The 20266-nt window shown below is 38.5% G+C and overlaps 2 protein-coding genes across 2 annotated transcripts; both read right to left on the reverse strand.

Annotated features, from left to right (window-relative positions):
- LOC107628582 lies at positions 6274-7053 on the reverse strand. Its single transcript, XM_016331210.2, has 2 exons — positions 6818-7053; positions 6274-6730 (listed from the first exon to the last, which is right to left on the reverse strand). Exons 1-2 carry the CDS (start codon positions 6992-6994, stop codon positions 6506-6508), a joined length of 402 nt encoding a protein of 133 aa, XP_016186696.1. The 5' UTR covers positions 6995-7053; the 3' UTR covers positions 6274-6505.
- Positions 18825-19353, reverse strand: LOC107628583 (phytochrome A-associated F-box protein; the record flags this gene model as incomplete). Its single annotated transcript, XM_016331211.2, is given in 1 exon segment — positions 18825-19353. A coding segment is annotated over 1 exon segment (460 nt), but the record flags the coding sequence as incomplete, so codon positions are not given.

A 20266-nucleotide genomic window follows, 5' to 3' on the forward strand; every position in this document is an offset into this window, starting at 1 on the left:
AATAAAATTGATATCATTTTGATAGAAAACCAAAAAAATTTTATCATTTGTATAATTATATTAATAAAATAATTAAAAATAATATAAAATTTTAAATAAATTAAGACTAAACATTAGAAAAATAAATTTTATTTTAAATTTTAAATTACTATTTATAATATATGGTCCTATAAATATTTTTGTAAAATTTAAAATAAAATTAAAATTAAAACTAACATCGAAAATGTTCTTATGTCATAAAAAAAATTATGAAATAACAAAAATATAAATATACAATTTAGTATAAAAATATATATTGTAAAAAAATATTTTTTATTATTTATAATATTTTTTAATTTAATAAGTCAAAATTAATTTATTATGAATCGAATCTAAACTTTATTTAAAAATCTTCGAAGTACAAAACGAAATTCATCCTCCTCGGTCGCTCATTTAATTGGATGGTTTCAGGCTTCTTAGTAATAACGCCGTCATTCAATACGTATGCTGGGAAGTAGGAATGCGACACTTTCTTGTTTCTTCAGTCATGACATACGACTTTGTTGTTTGTTGTTTCTAGTTTCTAGTTTCTACGAGGAAAAAAATTGCACCTGAATGAGAATATTTATGTGTTCCACTAATAATATACAACAATTTCTTTCATTCTCACCTTTTTTCTTTCTTTCTTTTTAATTGTATTTCATTGTATTGGCTCAAATTAGTGAATTACTTACTATATTGTATATAGTATGAGGAGTGTTAGGGAGTTAGTAATTTTTGTGTTTTGTAATAATCAATTGGTCATCAATAGTATTTTTAATAGTGTGAGATTACATTCAATGATTGGAGATCACTTACTTTTTTTTTTAATGGTTAAGTGCTGGCCACAAAACACAAAAATTATTAGTCTCTTAGACTTTCTTTATATAGTGCTTCAAGAACTTTTTTCATGTATTTAACGCATTATTTTATGCAAATACCTTATCAGTTTGAGAAAGTATAAGAAAACAATAAATTTTGTGAATAATGTATATAATAGACTTAAAAAGAAAGATATTTTAAAATTTAAAAAATTAAGATTAATAGTTAAATTCATTCCCATTACGTATGCGCCGAATATTCTCTTCTTCTTGTGCCACTGCACCCTCACCTTTGCCATTCCATCCGGTTCCCTCCACACCAACCGTGCCGTCGCTGTCGGAGGAGACTGCCAACACCACCGAAACCAGCCTTCGTGCACTTATTCATCCGTAGCGGGGACGGATCCATCCGCAGCTACCCCCGTGCCTCCCCTTGCCGCTGCAACATTCATTGGACGTGCCGTTGCTGCCACAACCATGCACCAACTCTCGCCAGAGTGATGGTATCGGGATTCGTGACGTGGGTCGAAGACTGACGTGGCAAAGATACGTGGCGGGAAGGCTGGTGCATCAGATTCAAGATATCAAAAAGGTAAATACTTTGTTTTATGGTGTTACGGAGGTTTCTGGGATTTCTTGGATTTCGCTCCACTTACATCTTCAAGGTATATATATCAACGGACGAATTTAGATGTGGATATTCAATTAAATAGGTATGTAGATGGTTATTTTAATTTTTAATTGGATGATTATTTTGTTTGATTCAGTTTAAGTATATACAATTAACAAATGCTGGATGGTCATTTCATTAGGTAGTTGGATGATTATTTTAATAAGAGTAAAGTATCATTTATGTCCCCAACGTTTGGGGTAAGTCTCAAACCTATCCCTAACGTTTTAAACGTCCTATTTGTGTCCCAAACGTTTCTAAATCGCATCAATGTTGTCCTACCGTCTAAATTACTAACATTTGGTTAACGGCGTTACACACGTGGACATTAGGTGAGTAAGCCCAAAGGTTGAGAAACACACGTCTGCCTCTTCGCGCCCAATATATCGTTCACTATAGCAAATACGAAACGTCGAAGAATCACAGCACCTCTACCCAACATTTTTTATTCCAGTTCTCGTTACCACACACGTTTTTTCTCTTCGTCGAGGGTGACCGTGGGGAGGGGCTGCAAGGTAGTTGGCGGTTCGTTCTGGGGAGTTTTGCATGAAAGCTTACACCTTTGTTGTGGTGACAGAGTTTGATCGTGCGACGAGGTATGAACTTGAAAAAAAATTTGTTTTTTGGGGTTTTATTGAGTAGTTCCACGAAGAAAAGATGGCCGACAATGTATGAGATTGCGTGCATTTTTAGGGTTTAGGTGGTTTTTTGTATTCTCAACAAAATGTTCGTTGCTTATGTTAGTTAGGGCATGAATTTACGTTTTCTGGTGATTGAATGTGTGCCTGCGATTGATGTTGTTTCGTTATGTTTGCTTGTTGTAACAGGGTCTGTTTGTAAGGATGAGTTATTTTAGTGTCAAAGTTTACCACCATGGTAGCTTTGTACTTCAATGAGGGCAATTGAAGTATTTGGGTGGGGAGACAACTGTCATAGACTACTGCAATGAAGATGAATGGAGCCTGATTGAGGTTTATGACATAGTGAGCAGACAAGGGTATTTGAAGAAAGATATTGCTGCAATGTGGTACAAATCACAGGATCAGAATACAGAAGAAGGCTTAAGGATGCTCCGAACTGACAAAGATGCAATGAACATGGCTAACATTGGGGTTAGGGAGGACATGGTGGAGCTGTTTGTAGTTCACAAAACAAGTGATATCCATGAGGTGGTTGAAGATGTACACTTGTTAGGGAGTACTAAAAGTAGCATGCAAGTGAAGGGTGGTGGATCTGATGGGCAGGGCCCAATGGTTACAAGTGAGGCCCAAACAGTTGGACTGGTGGAGAAAAATTCTGGCCCAAATGTGGAGGAAGAAATTGTGGGTAACAAAGATGAATCAGATGAGGAAGGAGAGGGTAGTAATGGCAGTGAAGACGAGGACTATGAACCCAAGGGTGGTGTAGATGATAGTTGTGATTCATGGAGTTCTGATTCCAGAAATGGTGATGGTTCAGAAGATAGTGCTGCCGAAGTTGTGTTTGGTGACAGTGATGATGATAAAGAAGGGGCAGAGGGCTTAGTAGATGTCAACATCAAGGTAGGGGATAGATTCGAGGCTGCATCAACTGAAACCCAAACAGATGCAGCAAAAGCTAGTGGGAGTGCCAAAGGGAAGGAGAAGGTTGTTGCAGGTTTAGGTGATGAGGAAGAAGGATATGATTCTGAAGAGTTCCTAGATATGCCTATTACTGATGATGATGAGAATGGAAATAGTGTTGCCAAGAAGTATCCATTGCACAAGCAGCTAAAGGACATGAGTGAGTACAAGTGGGAGGTTGGAACTCTTTATGTCTCAAGAGAAGAGTTCAAGGATTGTGCCACTGCCTATGCTGTACACACTGGGAGGGGTTTGAGGTTTGATAAGGTAGATCATCGGAGAGTGAAGGTCACTTGTGTGGATGGTTGTAACTGGTTTGCATACTGTGGGAAGATTAAGAATGAGCAAACATGGCAATTAACCAGCTGCCATAACAAGCATAGCTGTTCTAGAGAGTTAAAAAATTGGAATTATGCATGCAAAATGGTTAAGCAAGGTGTTTCTAAAAAAGATTGCTGAGAATCCAAAAATAAAGCTCTCCACACTAATGAAGAAAACATACAGCAAGTGGAATGTAGAGCTAACTAAGTCTAAAGCTGCCCGGGTTAAGCAGTTTGCACTTGATGAGTTACAAGGAACGTACATAGAGCAGTATCGGAGACTCTATGACTATTGTCATGAATTGCTGAGGTCTAACCCAGGTTCTACAGTTAAGTTGCAAGTGGAGAGACCACCTGAGTTTGCTTCTGAGAGACCAAAACCGGGTGTGGATTTAAGGCCAAAGTTCCAAAGACTTTATGTGTGCCTTGATGCATGCAAGAAGAGTTTTATGGTTTGCAGACCAATAATTTGCCTTGATGGGTGCTTCATCAAAACACCATATGGAGGTCAAGTTCTCACGGCTATTGGCTGGGACCCGAACGACCAGATACTGCCGATAGCCTACGCAGTGGTTGAAGCAGAGACTAAGGATACATGGACTTGGTTTCTCACCAATCTGTGTGATGACTTTGGTAGTGACAAGCTAAGGAGCTGCACCTTCATGTCTGACCAACAAAAGGTACTAATTTCTCTACTCACTTCATTCAGTTTTAGTGTTAGACTTGCTGATAGCTACGTTATAGATCCTAGTTTAGTGTTAGAGTTGTTGCCTATAGTGAACCTAGTGCTTGAAATGTATGAGTTCAAGTAAAAGCTGATTAATTGTCATTATCACATAGCATGCTGATAATAGATTCTGTGATTAATTGAAATGTATGTACTTCGTTAATTATCACATATCATGCTGGTAATAGATTCTGTGATTAATTGAACTATATGTACTTGGTTAATTGTCGTTATCACATATCATGCTGATTTAATTACTACTTCAAGTAAAACTGATTTACTATGGATTTAGGGGTTAGTTCCAACCTTCGATGAGCTCATTCCGGGAGTGGATCATAGATTCTGTGTTAGACATCTTTATAGCAATTTCAGGAAGAGATTCCCAAGGCTGCAATTAAAACTGATGATGTGGAATGCTGCAAAAGCCACTTATTTACAAGAGTGGGAGAGAAACATGGCTGAAATCCAAAAGGTTGATAATGGAGCCTACAACCACCTTATGGAGATACCAACCAAATATTGGTGCCGGCATAAGTTTGGGACTTGGTCTAAGTGTGATACCTTGGTTAACAACATGTGTGAAGTATTTAACTCTGTGATTGTGGACGCCCGGGAGAAGCCTATAGTCAGTATGCTTGAAGACATCAGAGTATACATAATGAGGCGTTGGGCTGATAATAGGGATCGGATAGTTGAATACCAAAGAGAGGTGTTACCCCGTATCAGGACTAAGGTTGAAAAACAAGCTGATGCAAGTGGTAAGTGGATGAGCACCTATGCTGGTCGTGACAAATATGAGGTCACTAGCATCCATGGAGGCAAAGAGAAGTTTGTGGTTGACTTGAAGAATCACGAGTGTTCGTGCAGGAAGTTTCAGTTGTCCGGAATCCCTTGTGCCCATGCCATGACCTGCATTAGGAAGATGTGCTTCAATGTGGACAACTTTGTTGCAAACTGTTACAAGAAGGAAACTTACTCTAACTGCTACCAACATGTGGTGTATCCAGTAAATGGCCCCAACCTGTGGGTGAAGACACAATTTGATGATGTTTTGCCACCAGTCTACAGAAAACCTATTGGAAGGCCTAAACTGAAACGGAATAAAGCTGCAGATGAGAATTCAAGTAGGGGAGGAGTGTCTCGCGATGGGCAGACTCAGAAGTGCTCCTATTGTTTTGCTAGAGGCCACAACAAACGGACCTGTCCAAAGAAGCGGAAAGTAGCTGCCACTAGTTTGGTAAGTACAATAGTTGTTTTTTCTGGTTTTGGCTTCATTTTGCCTGGTTGCATTCAAAGATTATAATGTCGTATTGTGGCTGTTAACTAGGCAAACAAAGTTGCTGGGTCTACAAGAAGAGCTTCAAGAGTCATTTCTAGCACTATCTCAAGCACTGTGTCTAGTACTATCTCCAGCCAGGCTTCTAGGCAATCACAAGCTGCAGCTAAGAAGACCAACACATCAAGGCCGAAGAGAAAATCATCTTCCAATAATATCAGTTCCCAGCAATCTCAGGCTATGTCAAAGAAGGCTAAGATGACCCCGTCAAACAATAATTCTGGACAACAACTCAAGGATGCTGCCAAGGACAACAATCTCAGAGTACTGCCAACCCCATCCAAGCACGTCAGCATTTCCCAACTGAAGTTTATGGCTAGAACACCTCCAAAAGCATGGAAGAAGATGTGATGATGATGATGTGTGCAGTTTCATGTTTTCTCTTTAGTATCATTATAATTTGCCAAAACCAGTTTAAAGACTGCATTTTGTTATCTCATACAGTTGTTGTGGAGCAAACAGTGTAGCTTGTATTTAGTTAGTTTGCTGTGAACCTATTGTGCTTGTTGCTAATTATCTGATACAGTTGTTGTGGAGCAAATAGTGTAGCTCCTGTTTTGTTATTTTGCTATGAACCTATTGTGCTTGATTTGCTCCTGTTTTGTTATTTTACTGTGAACCTATTGTGCTTGTTGCTAATGACAATCTTAATGGTTAGTGATTAAGTAATATATTACAGTTCATATTGTTGTCATGCTCATGACTTGCTTCATTTAAGCAGAATGCAAAATGTAACACTTTATTTCAGCTTCAAAATATAACAATGCAAAATATAACACTTTAAACAAAATGCATAATATAACATTGCAGCTGCACAATATATCATTGCACTTTTTTACACAAGCACAATATAGCATTTGGCCAAACTTAAATCATCAAAACATCATTTCATTACAATCTCATTCAGTTCAACAAAACACCAACCATGTCAACATCAGTGCTATTTCTAGGCAAAAATACAGAGCACAAGTTGGGATCTAATGATATTCTCCTAAATCTCACTATCTCAACATCATTGTAGTAAAAGTCTCCCAAATTTGGTGCTGCTTGTTTTCTCACAAACCAATATTAGGGCAAATGTCCATCCAACTAAAGCAACTCCCACTGCAACCATGAACCTGAACTCAACCTTCTCCATTTTGCTCTTCAAATTTCTGACCTTCGTCCTTAGCCTTGAAACTTGTGAGGGCTCTTCCTCTGGTTCTGCCCATACAAAATAGCCGCATTCCTCTCCAATCTATACTAAATATGACACAACCGAGTCACACCCACAGATTGTGAAAACATATAACTCAACAACAAGAAACGCATGGCTAAAACTCACCCCAAAGTTAACGCAACCCCAGAACCTCCGCCCGGGATTTTCGACCGTCGATGAGGTTGCGAGCACAGGCCATTCCCCACAGTAGCACGTTGTCCTCCTTCGACGTGCCTGGTTTCTATTTCTTGTCGCCTGCTTGCTGCCGTGTGTTGCTTCAGATTGGCATGCATCAGCCTCCATCCTATTTCAACCAGAGAAGTCGAGCTTCGCAGAAGGTGCAACATAAAAGAGGAGAGAAGATTTGCAGAATAGGGTTTCCAAGAGGACCATTCTTTGATGGTTATCTGTTTCTTTTTTCTTTTATTTTTAATTCAATAACGGTCACATAAAAATGCCCTGCCACTGTGTACAGTAACCTCCACGTGTGTAACGCCGTTAACCAAATGTTAGTAATTTGGACGGTAGGACAACATTGATGCGATTTAGAAACGTTTGGGACACAAATAGGACGTTTAAAACGTTAGGGATAGGTTTGAGACTTACCCCAAACGTTGGGGACATAAATGATACTTTACTCTTTTAATAACTATGTGAATGGTTGTTTGATGGCTGGTGATGGAGTTTCTAAGGATGGGGTAGCAAACTGCGGGGAGGAAAAAGAGGGTGTTTGAATAAATTTCATTGGTAAATTAGAAATTTAGAATTGAGATGGTTAATTTTTTGAAATTACTATTTAGGTTTCTTTTTTTTTGTATTAGACTAAATTTAAAATTTATTGTATACATTATCAATATTGGTCATTGTTTCCCTAACAGAGTTCCGTCAATTTTTATATCCATGTTTCCAATAAAATTGGCGCTCATGCAAAAAATTATTAGTTAGAAGAAGTTAGGAAAAATAAAAAATTTTCACCAATATTCAATTAAATGTGTTACTTTCTCTCTTTCTTTCTTTTTTTTTTCTCTCTTTCTTGTATTCCGTTCTAGTCGAGCCGAGGTATATGGCTCCTTCGGTGGCCGCTTAATTCCTGGGCAGAGCTATACGTCGTCTAGGGAGCAGCGTCATAAGTGAACCTCGGCACTGTGAAACACGCCGACGGGAGCACCTGCAAAAAGCACTCCAACGCTCAAGTCAATAAGAGATATATAAACGGTATAATGAAGAGGATATGAGAGTTATTTTGTGACCTAACTTCATATGAGTTACTTGATTTTTTATAGACGAGTGGAGGGCTCACCTCCTTCTATTTGTTCCGATATTCCTGGCGAGTGCCGTTGTTAGTAATGAACTGAAGATAATACTTGACTTGTGTGTAACTGTGATCAAGTTACGTTTGGGGTCTGCCATTAGTTTCGAAATATTTGGTCGGTTATGGTGAAGGGATAGTTGCCGAGTTTTTAGGGGTACACGTCATAGCCCCCAAGCTTGTTTGTCTCCATGTTTCAGGTGACAGGAAAGCTTTATATGTTTTGTTGTAGATATTTTTCCCTCGTGTTTGCTGTTTTTTGGTTGTTCTCAGTTTGGGTGTTTGTAACTTGGGCTTTTTTGTTTAAAAATAAAAAGAGGTGTGGAAAAGATATAGGCAATATTGGTGGGAAGTTTGAAAGTGTTTTTACTTTGTGAATCGTGCTTTCATTAATTACCCTTTTTTTCCGTTTGGGTTTTCAAGGTCTGTGGCAGTTATCTCTCTTGTTTCCACCAAGTTAGTGGGCTATAATAATTTCTACTGCATTTTCAACATTCTATTCTTTCGAATTCTTCCTTTTTGTTTGACTTATCATGACTGCTAAAGGTTAGTTTTTTTTTCTTGATCATCTTTGTTTCTTTTTCCTGTAATGGCGAGAGAGAAAGAGAAAGAAAAACTGAAAGCGGTTGAGGTTAAGAAAGATGACCCCTATCATTGGGTGCATGATGATGTTAGGACCCATTCTTCGTCTTATACTAGTGTTGAGTCAATGCGAGAATTGGAGAGTTTGAAGTTTGTGAAAGGTGGTTCTGGTGTGTCTGTTGAGCTTCTCCCCTGTTCTGGTGAGGATAGGGTTTGTGAGAGGAGGGGTGACTGGCAGTACTTTTATATGTATACTCCCTGCCTCACTGAGTTGCGTGTACATTTTCCCTTTTCTGATTTTGAGTGTGATGTGTTGATCCAGCTTAACTGCGCGCCCTCGCAGCTACATCCAAATTCCTGGGCGTTTCTTCGTGCCTTTCAATGTCTGATGGACTTCCTCTCTATTCCATGTTCCCTATCGCTGTTCTTTTCTTTGTTTCAGTCGAAAAGGGTTCGAAAGGGTTTGTGGATTTGTCTTAGCAGTTTTCCTGGTCGCTCCCTTTTTCTGCTTTACAAGTCTTCTTTTAAAAACTTCAAATCCCTTTTTGTTAAGATTTGATCGGTTGAATCTGAGTATCCGTTTTATTTAGACGATGAGCTTATCGAAAGATTTCACTTTTACTGGTGTTCTGAACCGAGCCAAATCCTTGAGGCTTCTGAGCGGAGTGAAGAAGAAGACTCTTTTTTAAATTTTCTGATTGAGAGTTTTGCAGCCAGGGAGTGTTTGTCTATTCCTGAGCTTTTGTATTTGTATGATTCTGGTGATAATGAGGCCTTGAAAACTTATATAGGTAATATTTTGTTTGCTATTGATTGTGTTAATGTTGTTGTATTTTCTAATATTTATTTTGTCTGTAGGTGGACGAGTCCCCCATCTTGATCCTTCTCGGTTCCATTCCTTTTTGAAAAAGAAAAAAGAGAGATATGTTGGTGGTTCAGGGACTCCGAAGGAGGATAGTGGGCAGGCTGCTCAATCTACTGCTCAGCCGGCATCTTCGTACAAGAGGAAGAGAGATGAAACTGAGAAGTCTTTGGAGGTTATATCTGAGGGTGATCAGGAGGCTGTGGACGAGTCCCCCATCTTGATCCTTCTCGGTTCCATTCCTTTTTGAAAAAGAAAAAAGAGAGATATGTTGGTGGTTCAGGGACTCCGAAGGAGGATAGTGGGCAGGCTGCTCAATCTACTGCTCAGCTAGCCTCTTCGGAGGGCGGTCAGGAGGCTGTTGGCGGCGGTAAGCCGATATTTGATCGGCAGAAGAGGCTTCATGGTTTCATCCCTGGTACTAGTTCTCACTCTTTGTGGAGCGACCAGTTTCCCTTTGCCGAGCTTTCTGACAAGGTGTCTCAGTATCCTGGTGATATGCTCATGACTCGTCGGGTTGGTATGGAGGGACTTGGGAAGTTTATTCAGGTTGCTTTATTTTCCTCTTGACTCTTCTGTTGTTTTTCCTTTTGCTGCTTTATTCTTACTTGGTGTATATTTTGTAGATTATCGCTTCTCGTCTGATGTGTGTTGGCCATACTACCGACCTTATTGGTGCTGAGCAGCAGGCGGATGTGGACAAGATTTCTGACCTGGAGAAGTCATACAAGGTGAAAATTGCGGAACTGGAGAAGTCGTCAAAAGAAAAAGATGATGTTATTGTCAATGCTATAGCTAAAATGAAGGAATCTGTAGAGGAGGTGGTTTGTTTGAGGGATCAGATTCGGTTGCTGCAGGCTGTGATCAAAGAGGGTGATATTTCTAAGGGGAAACTAACTTCAAGGATTCATGAGCTGGAGGAGGATGGGATGGAGATGTTCTCCTCTGGCTTCGATCGTGCCGTTAGTCAAATTGCGTTGTTAGCCCCTGATTTTGACTGTGACCGACTTGACGTGACTAAGACCGTGATCGACGAAAAACTAGTGGTGGATGGTACCGTGGAGGAGCATGATGAGAATGTTCCTCCTTCTTTATTTGTTTGCTTGTTTGTTTTGGACATGTTTGTCCTTTTGATGTGTAGTGATAACTCTTTTTTCTTTTGCTGATCGAGTTGTGGTCAGTTTTACGGTAGTTATGAATGCTTAGTGTTGTTTTGAACTCGAGTGACTTTTGTTTACGTTGGTCGAGGTTAGGTCAAATTGACAATGTTGTTTTTGCATTAGAGTAATGCATGCTTAAATGTTTTTTCATTTGAAGAGCAGAATATGATGGGAATAGTAAGTAAAGAATCAATCATGTTTGTTTGATTTTGATAGATATATTGGGCGTCCGGCCTCGTTAAAACCCTCTTTAGGTAAAACCCTTGTTTGGGAAAAAAACCTTTAAGGGGGAAAAAGAGTACCTTCATCCGCGAAATGTACAATTTATGACATATACAACTTTAGGGATGAGATGATCCAATTTCCAGATACTGAGTCGCCTTGTAATGTTTACAGTTGGTAAGCCCCCATTCCGAGGACTTTTGTGATCCGGAATGGTCCTTCCCAATTTGCGGCGAGCTTACCGTGTGTTGGAGGTTACCTAGCTTCTTCTGTTCATCTGAGGACTAGGTCGCCAACATCGAATGTCCTCGGTACCACCTTTTTGTTGTGCCTTCTTTCAACTATCTGCTTCATGGCTCTTTGCTTGATAGCGGCGATATCTCGATCTTCCTCGGCAAGATCAAGCTCGGCGTTTCTTATGTTGTCATTGCGTTGTTGATTGTATAGCTCGGTTCTTAGGGTAGGAACGCCGACTTCAATCAGAATCAGTGCTTCTGATCCGTAGACTAGTTTGAATGGTGTCTCACCTGTGATAGACTGTATCATTGTGTTATAACTTCATAGTATTTTCGGGATCAGTTCTGCCCATTCTCCTTTCGCATCATTGAGCTTTTTTCTCATTGCTTGCAGTATTACTCGGTTAGCAGCCTCGGCCTGCCCATTGGTTTGTGGGTGTTCGACCGAGCTAAAATGATGCTGTATCTTAAAATTTTTCAGGAATGATGCCAATTTGTTATCTGTAAATTATCTACCGTTATCTGATATTATCTCCTTTGGTATTCCAAACTGACATATAATATTTTTCCATATGAAGATCGTACCTTCTCAGCCGTTATTCTTGCTAGTGGCTGTGCTTCTATCCATTCTGAGAAATAATCTATTGAAACCAAAAGAAATTTTACCTGTCCTGGTGCTATTGGAAATGGGCCGAGGATATCGAGCCCCCATCTGTGGAAAGGCAAGTTTACCGCCATGCTGTGCATTACCTCGGCGGGCCTCATTGAGACAGCGGCATGCTTCTGACAGTTGTCGCAGGTTTTTACTTTCGTGATGCAGTCCTTCTTAATGGTCGGCCAGTAATATCCTGTTCGAAAAATCTTTGCCGCCAGAGCTCGTCCTCCTATATGGTTTCCACATACACCTTCGTAGATCTCGTTCATGACTTCATTTGCTTCGTTTCTGCCGAGGCATTTCAGCAATGGATGTGAGAACCCTCGCTTGTATAGTTCTCCTGCGACAGTTGTAAAAAGACTTGCCTTTCGTTTGAAATTTTGAGGGTGAGTCGCATATCTGGGAATAATACCAGTATTAATATATTCAAGATAGGGTATTCTCCAATCATCTGTGTGAGTGATGCTCATTATGCATAGTGACTCAATGCTGGGTTTTTCTAGTGTAAGTTGTGATAGTGCCGATGTTTGTGTACTAGCCCTAATGGCGGCAAGTTTAGATAATATATCTGCTCTAATATTCTTTTCTCTATGCACATTAATATGATGAATCTATCAAATTTTGAAATAAGATCCTTTGTTATGAGCCAGTACCGCTTTAACAAAGGATCTTTTACCTGGAATTCTCCTTTGATTTGTTGAACCACCAATAGGGAATCGCAATGTACTGTTAGGTTCTGTACTTGGAGGCTGTGAGCAAGCTTGAGTCCTGCTATGAGTGCCTCGTATTCGGCCTGATTGTTGCTTGCCGAGAAGTGAAATTGTAGGGATTGTTTGGGTACAACTGTGTCTCATTCTTTTAGTACTATCCCGGCTCCACTTCCTTCTCGGTTTGATGCTCCATCCACATGTAACTCCCAATTCTGGTTGTATTGGTGCTCGTCAGGTGTGAGCTCGGAAACAAAATCTGCTAGGATTTGGGACTTCAAGGCCAGCCTTGACTGAAACTGGATATCGAACTCAGAAAGTTTGATAGACCACTTGGTCAACCGTCCTGCCAGCTCTGGTTTTGTTAATATTTGCCTCAATGCATGGTTGGTCCGTCCTTACAATTATTGTATGGCTCTGAAAGTAGTGTCTAAGCCTTCTTGCTGTTGTTACCAGTGTTAAGGCCAGCTGCTCTATTCTTGGATATCTCCGTTCTGTTGGTTGCATGACTCTGTTGACGAAGTATACTAGCTTTTGTGTCTTTCGTGTCTCAGTGATGAGGACTGAGCTTATAGAATAATTGGAAACAGACAAATATAAGTATACAGGTTTACCGACTTCTGGGCTCTGCAACACTGGTGGTGATGATAAGATGGTCTTGAGTTTGGCGAATGCCGTTTCGCATTCCTTTGTCCATTCAAATATTTTATTCTTTGATATTGTCTGGAAAAAGTGGTATGATCGGCTCAACACTGCTGGCAAGAACTGTGACAGGGCTGCTACTCTTCCAGCTAGTTGTTGTACCTCTTTTATCGTTTCCAGACTTGCCTTGTTAAGTATTGCGTCAAATTTTTCAGGGTTTGCCTCGATTCCTCGTGAAGTCAACATAAATCCGAGGAATTTGCCTCCTTGTACCCCAAAGGCACATTTCTCTGCGTTGAGTCTCATGTTGTATGCTCGGATCTGACTAAATATTTCTGTTAGGTCTTCGCAGTGGGATCTCTCTGGTGTGATTTTGGCGACCATATCGTCAACATAGATTTCAATGTTCCGCCCTATCTGTTGTTGGAATACCTTGTCCATTAGTCACTGGTATGTTGCACCTACATTCTTTAGACCAAATGGCATTACTCTATAACAAAAATTTCCATGTTCAGTTATGAAGGTTGTCTTGCTTTGATCTTCTGGATGCATAAGGATCTGGTTGTAACCAGAATATGCATCCATGAAACTTAAGCTTTTGAAACCTGATGCATTATCTACGAGCTTGTCAATACATGGTAGAGGGTAGGCGTCTTTCAGACATGCCTTGTTGAGGTTTGTAAAGTCGACGCACATGAGCCATTTACCTGAATTTTTTCTTACCATTACCACGTTAGATAGCCATGTGGTGAAGCGGATTTCTTTGATGAAGTTGGCGTGAAGTAACTTCTTAGTTTCCTCTAGAGTCGCCTTTGCTTTCTCTGCTTCGAGATTCTTATTCTTTTGTGCTACAGGTCGGATCGTCCTGTCTATGGCGAGCTTGTGGCAAATGATGTCTGGGTCTATGCCTGGCATATCTGCAGGAGTCCAGGCAAATAAGTCGGCATTGGCTTGTAGTGTTTGTATAAGCTCCAATCGCTCTTGTCCTTGGAATGCTCGGCCGATGTAAGTGAATTGTTCTGGGTTTGATGTCAAGGTAACCTTCTAGAGCTTCTCCACTGGCTGAGGTCTTCTCGGATATCCTCCCTAGGGTCGAGTTCTACTAAGGTCAGTACCTCATTCGTGCTGTGAATTGCTTTGACCTCTTGTTGACATTTTGGTTCTGTATCTGATCATTTTAAACTTGCATTATAGCATTGTCGAGCTTGTTGGCGATCTGAGTGGAGTGTTGCTATCTTGCCGTCCTGTGCCTGAAACTTAACACATAAATGAAAGGTGGACACAACTGCTCTGACATGTTCAAAGCAGGTCTTCCGAGAATAATATTGTAGGGGCTGGGGCAGTCAACTATAAGATATTGTATATCTATGGTTCGTGTTAGTGGGGTTTCCCCCAGTGTCGTTTTTAGCCATATGTAACCTTTAATCGGAACCCTTTCTCCTGAGAAGCCTACCAGCTCTCCGGATGAGGGTTGCACTGCTTTTTCGGATAATTTTTTTTTTTGAAAAGTAGAATAGAAGAGAACGTCTGCACTACTACCTGGGTCCAAAATGACCTTTCTTACCAATAGTTTGCCTGTTTGGATTGAGATCACCACAGGATCGTCTAAGTTCGGGGTGGCCGAAGATATGTCCGCCTGGCTAAAGGTGATTCTGAGGTCGCTTGCCCCTTTGTTGTTTTGTGGCATTGTTCCCTCGATGGCCAGCATTGCTCGGTAGCTTTGTTTGCGCGCCGAGCTTGTCTCGCCACCCCCGGCAAATCCCCCAGATATGCAATTGATAATTCCTTTTGGTGGATTAGGGTTGGACCACCTATTGTCATTTTTTCCCTCCGAGGCTTGTTGGCGTTCCTCCCGGTCTCGGGTACTTTCCTTGTTTCTTCTTCCTTCGACATACTTGTCCAGGAGGCCTTGCCGGGCTAATCTCTCCAATAAGTCTTTGGCAATCACGCATTCATCCGTCATGTGTCCATATTTCTGATGGAAAGCGCAGTGTTTGCTCTTATCTACAAATCGTTCCAGCTCGAGCTAGAGGCTTTATAATTTTAGCATTGAGGATTTCTTTGATTATTTTCTCTTTTTTTGTGTTGAATCTGGTGTAATTGTCGAATTTTGGAGTGAGCTTGAATGGCTTCTTCGGCTCTTTATTGTTTATCGATCTTAGAGATTTGTCTTCCTCCTTTCTAGGTTTTCTTTTTGTCCTCTCAGCCTCACGTAGCTCTTCGATCTCCATCTGTCCAGCCGCCCTTTCCCGGAACTCTTCGAATGTCTACGGCTTAGTCACCGCAATTGTTTCTCGAAACTTCTCGGGTCGGAGGTTGGCCTTAAGGGCGTGTAAGTGGACTGCTGGGTCTAGATCTAGTATTTCTATTGTCGTTTCAGCAAACCTGGTCATGTATTCCTTCAAGCTTTCGTGCTGTCCTTGTCGGATGGTGCCAAGGTAGTCGGATCCGTGTACGTATATCCTCGAAGCTGCGAAATAGTCAATGAAAGACCTCGCTAACTCTTCAAACGAGGAGATTAATCCTGCAGATAGTTTAGAAAACCAAAGTAATGCAGCACCATCAAGATAAGTAGGAAAAGCTCGGCAGAGTATAGGTTCATTGTTAGCGCCGTTAAAAAACATCATAGATTGAAATTTTTTAACATGAGCCCGGGGGTCACCAATCCCCTTATATGGCTCCAGTGAAGTGGGTAGTACGAAATTCTTCGGCATCTGAAAGTTGGTGATCTCCTCCGAGAATGGGTTGTCCAAAGTCAGCTTTTCTTTCGGTGGATTGAGACACAGTGGATCATTGTTGCCTTGAGCCGAGCCTTTGCAGCTTCCTCCCTCCTGTTTCTCAACATTTTTGCGGACAGATAGTTCGGCTATCCTCCGAACTTTCTCCTGGAGTTCAGTGATTTGAGTTAAAAGCTCCGCTTGTGTGGGTTGATGAGCTCCGTTGTCAGTCATGCTTGGGGATCAAGGATCCTGTTAAAGCAAAGAAGAAAAGCTAGATAAAGAAAATTATGGGGTCAGATAAATTTCAGGCCCTTGGTGGGCGCCAAATGTTCTGTTCTGGTGGAGTCGAGGTATATGGCTCCTTCGGTGGCTGCTTAATTTTTGGGCGGAGCTATACGTCGTCCAGGGAGCAGCGTCATAAGTGAACCTCGGCACTGTGAAACACGCCAGCGGGAACACCTGCAAAAAGCACTCCGACACTCAAGTCAGTAAGAGATATATAAACGGTATAATGAAGAGAGTATGAGAGTTATTTTGTGACCTGACTCTATATGAGTTACTTGATTTTTTATAGACGAGTGGAGGGCTCACCTCCTTCTGTTTGTTCCGATATTCCTGGCGAGTGCCGTTGTAAGTAACAGACTAAAGATAATACTTGACTTGTGTGTAACTGTGATCAAGTTACGTTTGGAGTCTGCCATTAGTTCCAAAATATTTGATCGGTTATAGTGAAGGGATAGTTGTCGAGTTTTTAGGAGTACACGTCAGTTTCCCTAACAGAGTTCCGTCAATTTTATATCCATGTTTCCAAAAAAATTGGCGCTCATGCAAAAATTTATTAGTTAGAAGAAGTTCGGAAAAATAAAAAATTTTCACCAATATTCAATTAAATTTGTCACTTTCTCCCTTTCTTTCTTTTTTTTTTTTTTCTCTCTCCCTTGTAGGTTGTTGGTTGAAAAAATATGCGTGAGTTTTTATTTTAATGGAACATTGGTTTGGGGGGACCTTAGTTTCTTAGTTGAATAGATATTTTTTTCCTAGAGCCCAACTTACAAAAGTGGGAAAGCCCACAATAAAAGTGTGCACGGTAATGAGTTTATTTTATGTCGCCACCAAAGGGGAAAAGAAATGCTTGCTCAATTTCAGTAAGCAAATTCTTTAGGCTGTAAGAGGAGATTGAGACCAAAAAACTGAGGGTGTGAAGATAGAGATTGAAAGACAGTGATTAAAACAAATTTTTATATTGTGTTTAGTGTAAAATATATTGAATTAAGTTATGTCTTAATATTATGTTTAGTTTAAAATAAATATAAAAATTAAGGAATATGGCTCCACTTTATTGTGTTGAGCTTTTTATTTTTTAAAAAAATTAAGGAATAAATTTAAATTTTGAAAAGTTATATGAGGATATTGTTGAAAAAAAATGTTATTAAAATTTTAGTCTGTGTTTTAAAAATTTTAGTTTTCTGTGTTTCCACTTTTNTGTCGAATTTGTGAAATTTATTTACTTTTATATTTTTTAAATTAAATATAATTTTTTTTATCTCTTTTTGATAAACTAAATAACTAAATAGAGGCATCCTAACAATTACCATTTCGGTATCAACGATTCAAAATGAACATATAGTCCTGAATTTGGCCCCATCAATCATTCAATTCAATAATGTTTCTTTCTTGATCTTGAAGTAAAAGTTAAAACAGTGGAATCTCTCGGCAGCATTTGTTACAACATTGTAAAAGCAACCATAATTTCAATCTTAAAAGAGATCTAATCTAATTACAACTAATAAGTTGCCATTATATTCCAATCTCATTTGATCAATCAATAATACATGCAGAGAGTAGATACAGCATGATTCTGCATTATGTTCCACGAATTTTCTAGATAGAAAGCATTCCCTTTTCATACATCTTTCCTTCATCCTACACTCCAGAAACAACTTTGCATTTTATATTTTTATCTTTATTTTTTATTTGGAACTTCTTTTCATCTTATGTCCATGAAACTACAAACTTCCAATGTAGTATTAATCAGAACTGAGACAAAGTATAACCTTCCTTTCTCCAAAAAGGTAATGAACAAAACTTCAAATTCATCTTTCATATTTCAAGTATGATTTAATTTTACAATCTCGTGCGCAATCAATCAACACTATTATTGTACCTTACCAATTACCATGTACTATGATTTAATTTTCCAAGCATTTGCTGTTTAATATTAACTAATTTCACATTAATTAATATTAGAACAATAATGAAATCAAATTAAATTACAATACCACAACAACAACTTTATTTTGTTACTTACAGTACTCTTCAGTACTCTCCAATCTTACAAAATAAAGACTAATTTATTATAAATCTAAACTTCATTCAAAAAATTATTCGATTAATAAATTACTATATATCCAAAACAAGATCGAAACTTCCAACACTTAAACATACTACATGGATAAACTAACTCCAATATAAATATTTGGCAATAGAATTCACACACGACGGTAGTTATCTTAAATAATCTAATTAAACTAATATTTTAGTCGAAAATAATGAAAACCTAGCTTAAATTATGTTAAGTCTATAGATAAAAGTTATTAGACAATAATTTAGTCAAATATATTAGTTTATATCATAATTTTTAATTATTAATTTTACATAAAAATAACTGCATATAAATTTTTACCATCAATAAAATTTACTCTAATAAACTTAATGTGCGTAATTATAGATGATTAATTAAAGATGAAAAAAGATAGAGGACATGAAATGAAAGTAATCTCAAGAGTACATTGGAACATCAAAATATTTGGCAATAGAATTCACACTACGGTAGTTATGTTAAATAGTCTAATTAAACTAATATCTTAGTCGAAAATAATAAAAACCTACCTTAAATTATGTTAAGTCTATAGATAAAAGTTATTACACAACAATTTAGTCAAATATATTAGTTTATATGATAATTTTTAATTATTAATTTTACATAAAAATAACTGCATATAAATCTTCATCATCAATCAAAATTTACTCTAATAAACTTAATGTGCGTAATTATAGATGATTAATTAAAGATGAAAAAAAAAAGAGGACATGAAATGAAAGTAATCTCAAGAGTACATTGGGACATCAGTCCAAGCACCAGAAACATGACCATTCTGACAAACAAAAGCCCTGACAACGGGTTCACCATCATCATGGAACCCAAACACTCTCCTCAGACAGAAAGCAGAGTGAAGGTCCCAACTCTCCTCACTCTTACAGAAAGCACAACCACCAACATCAACCTTCCTCTTAACCTTGTTCTTCCCATCATTTAAGGCCTTCCAAACCCTAGTTTCCTTGAAATCCACGAACACCCCCCGAAACAGCCTGTACTTCCTCTTCTCCTCCAGATGCAAGCACCCAGGCCAGTCACATATGTAGAGGCAATCATCACGGAATTGCCGAGCCAGAAGCTTCGAACCTTGCTCTCTGCTCAAACTCCAAACCCCAGATGCCAAGTGTTCCTTTTGATTGCAAAGCTTTCGCCTTTTTCCAATCGGGTCTTCGAATCCGAACCCGGATTCGCTAGGATTGAAGGAATGCAGTTGAAGCTGTCAACAGTGGAGGGACAGAGAATTTATATTAAGATGGGAACTAGAATTGGGAGTGGGGGAATATATGAACAGCAATGATGATTTGTTTGAAAGTTTTTTTTTTGTTTAGAAGCCAACTCATCATCATAATTTGAATGTGAACTAAAATAAGTTTTTTTAATTAGTTTTTAACAATATAACCCTCTAAATTAATTATTTTTATATATATTTTTTGTTCACTCAATATTCGACACTCGGTTTTGTTTCAACCAATTTAGATCTGATTTGGGTCGCAGTGTCGCACATTGGTTTTGATGGATGACTTTTTCTATTTTTTGTCTTAAGAAAGGCAAATTGTATTCACAATATCACAACTTTTAAGGACATTATTTAAGTGATATCTAACTTAACATTTGAGCAAACTCTTTGTTATGGTTAGATTCGTTTAAAATTAACGAATTTAAGTTAGTGAAATAATCCGCTTATTTGTTATGTATGTAATAATTTATCAATTAATAACATATTTTTAAATAAAATTTTAATATACGACATATTAATTTTTGACTTAATAAAAAAATTGTTTAAAATTAACTTCATAATTTGTACTCCATCTATTTTAAATTAGTTGTATTTTATTTAGTTGAAAACCATACTAAAAATCATACAATCATAAAAAAGTATTTAAGAAGGATATATGATTTTTTATAAGTCGATAAACACAAAATTGCATATGGATTCTTTGGCAAAATTATAGTAAATGAGTTACATTTATTACAATTTTCTTTCCACTAAATTCATAATCTATTGTTGGAAGCTAGATTATGCTATTACATGTGAAAAAGTTAAAATAAAATAAACATTATAGACTATATTATTAACATAAATTATAAAACATGGTTCATGTA

This window comes from Arachis ipaensis, chromosome B02, assembly GCF_000816755.2.
Source record: "Arachis ipaensis cultivar K30076 chromosome B02, Araip1.1, whole genome shotgun sequence".
Classification (NCBI taxonomy): Eukaryota; Viridiplantae; Streptophyta; class Magnoliopsida; order Fabales; family Fabaceae; genus Arachis; species Arachis ipaensis.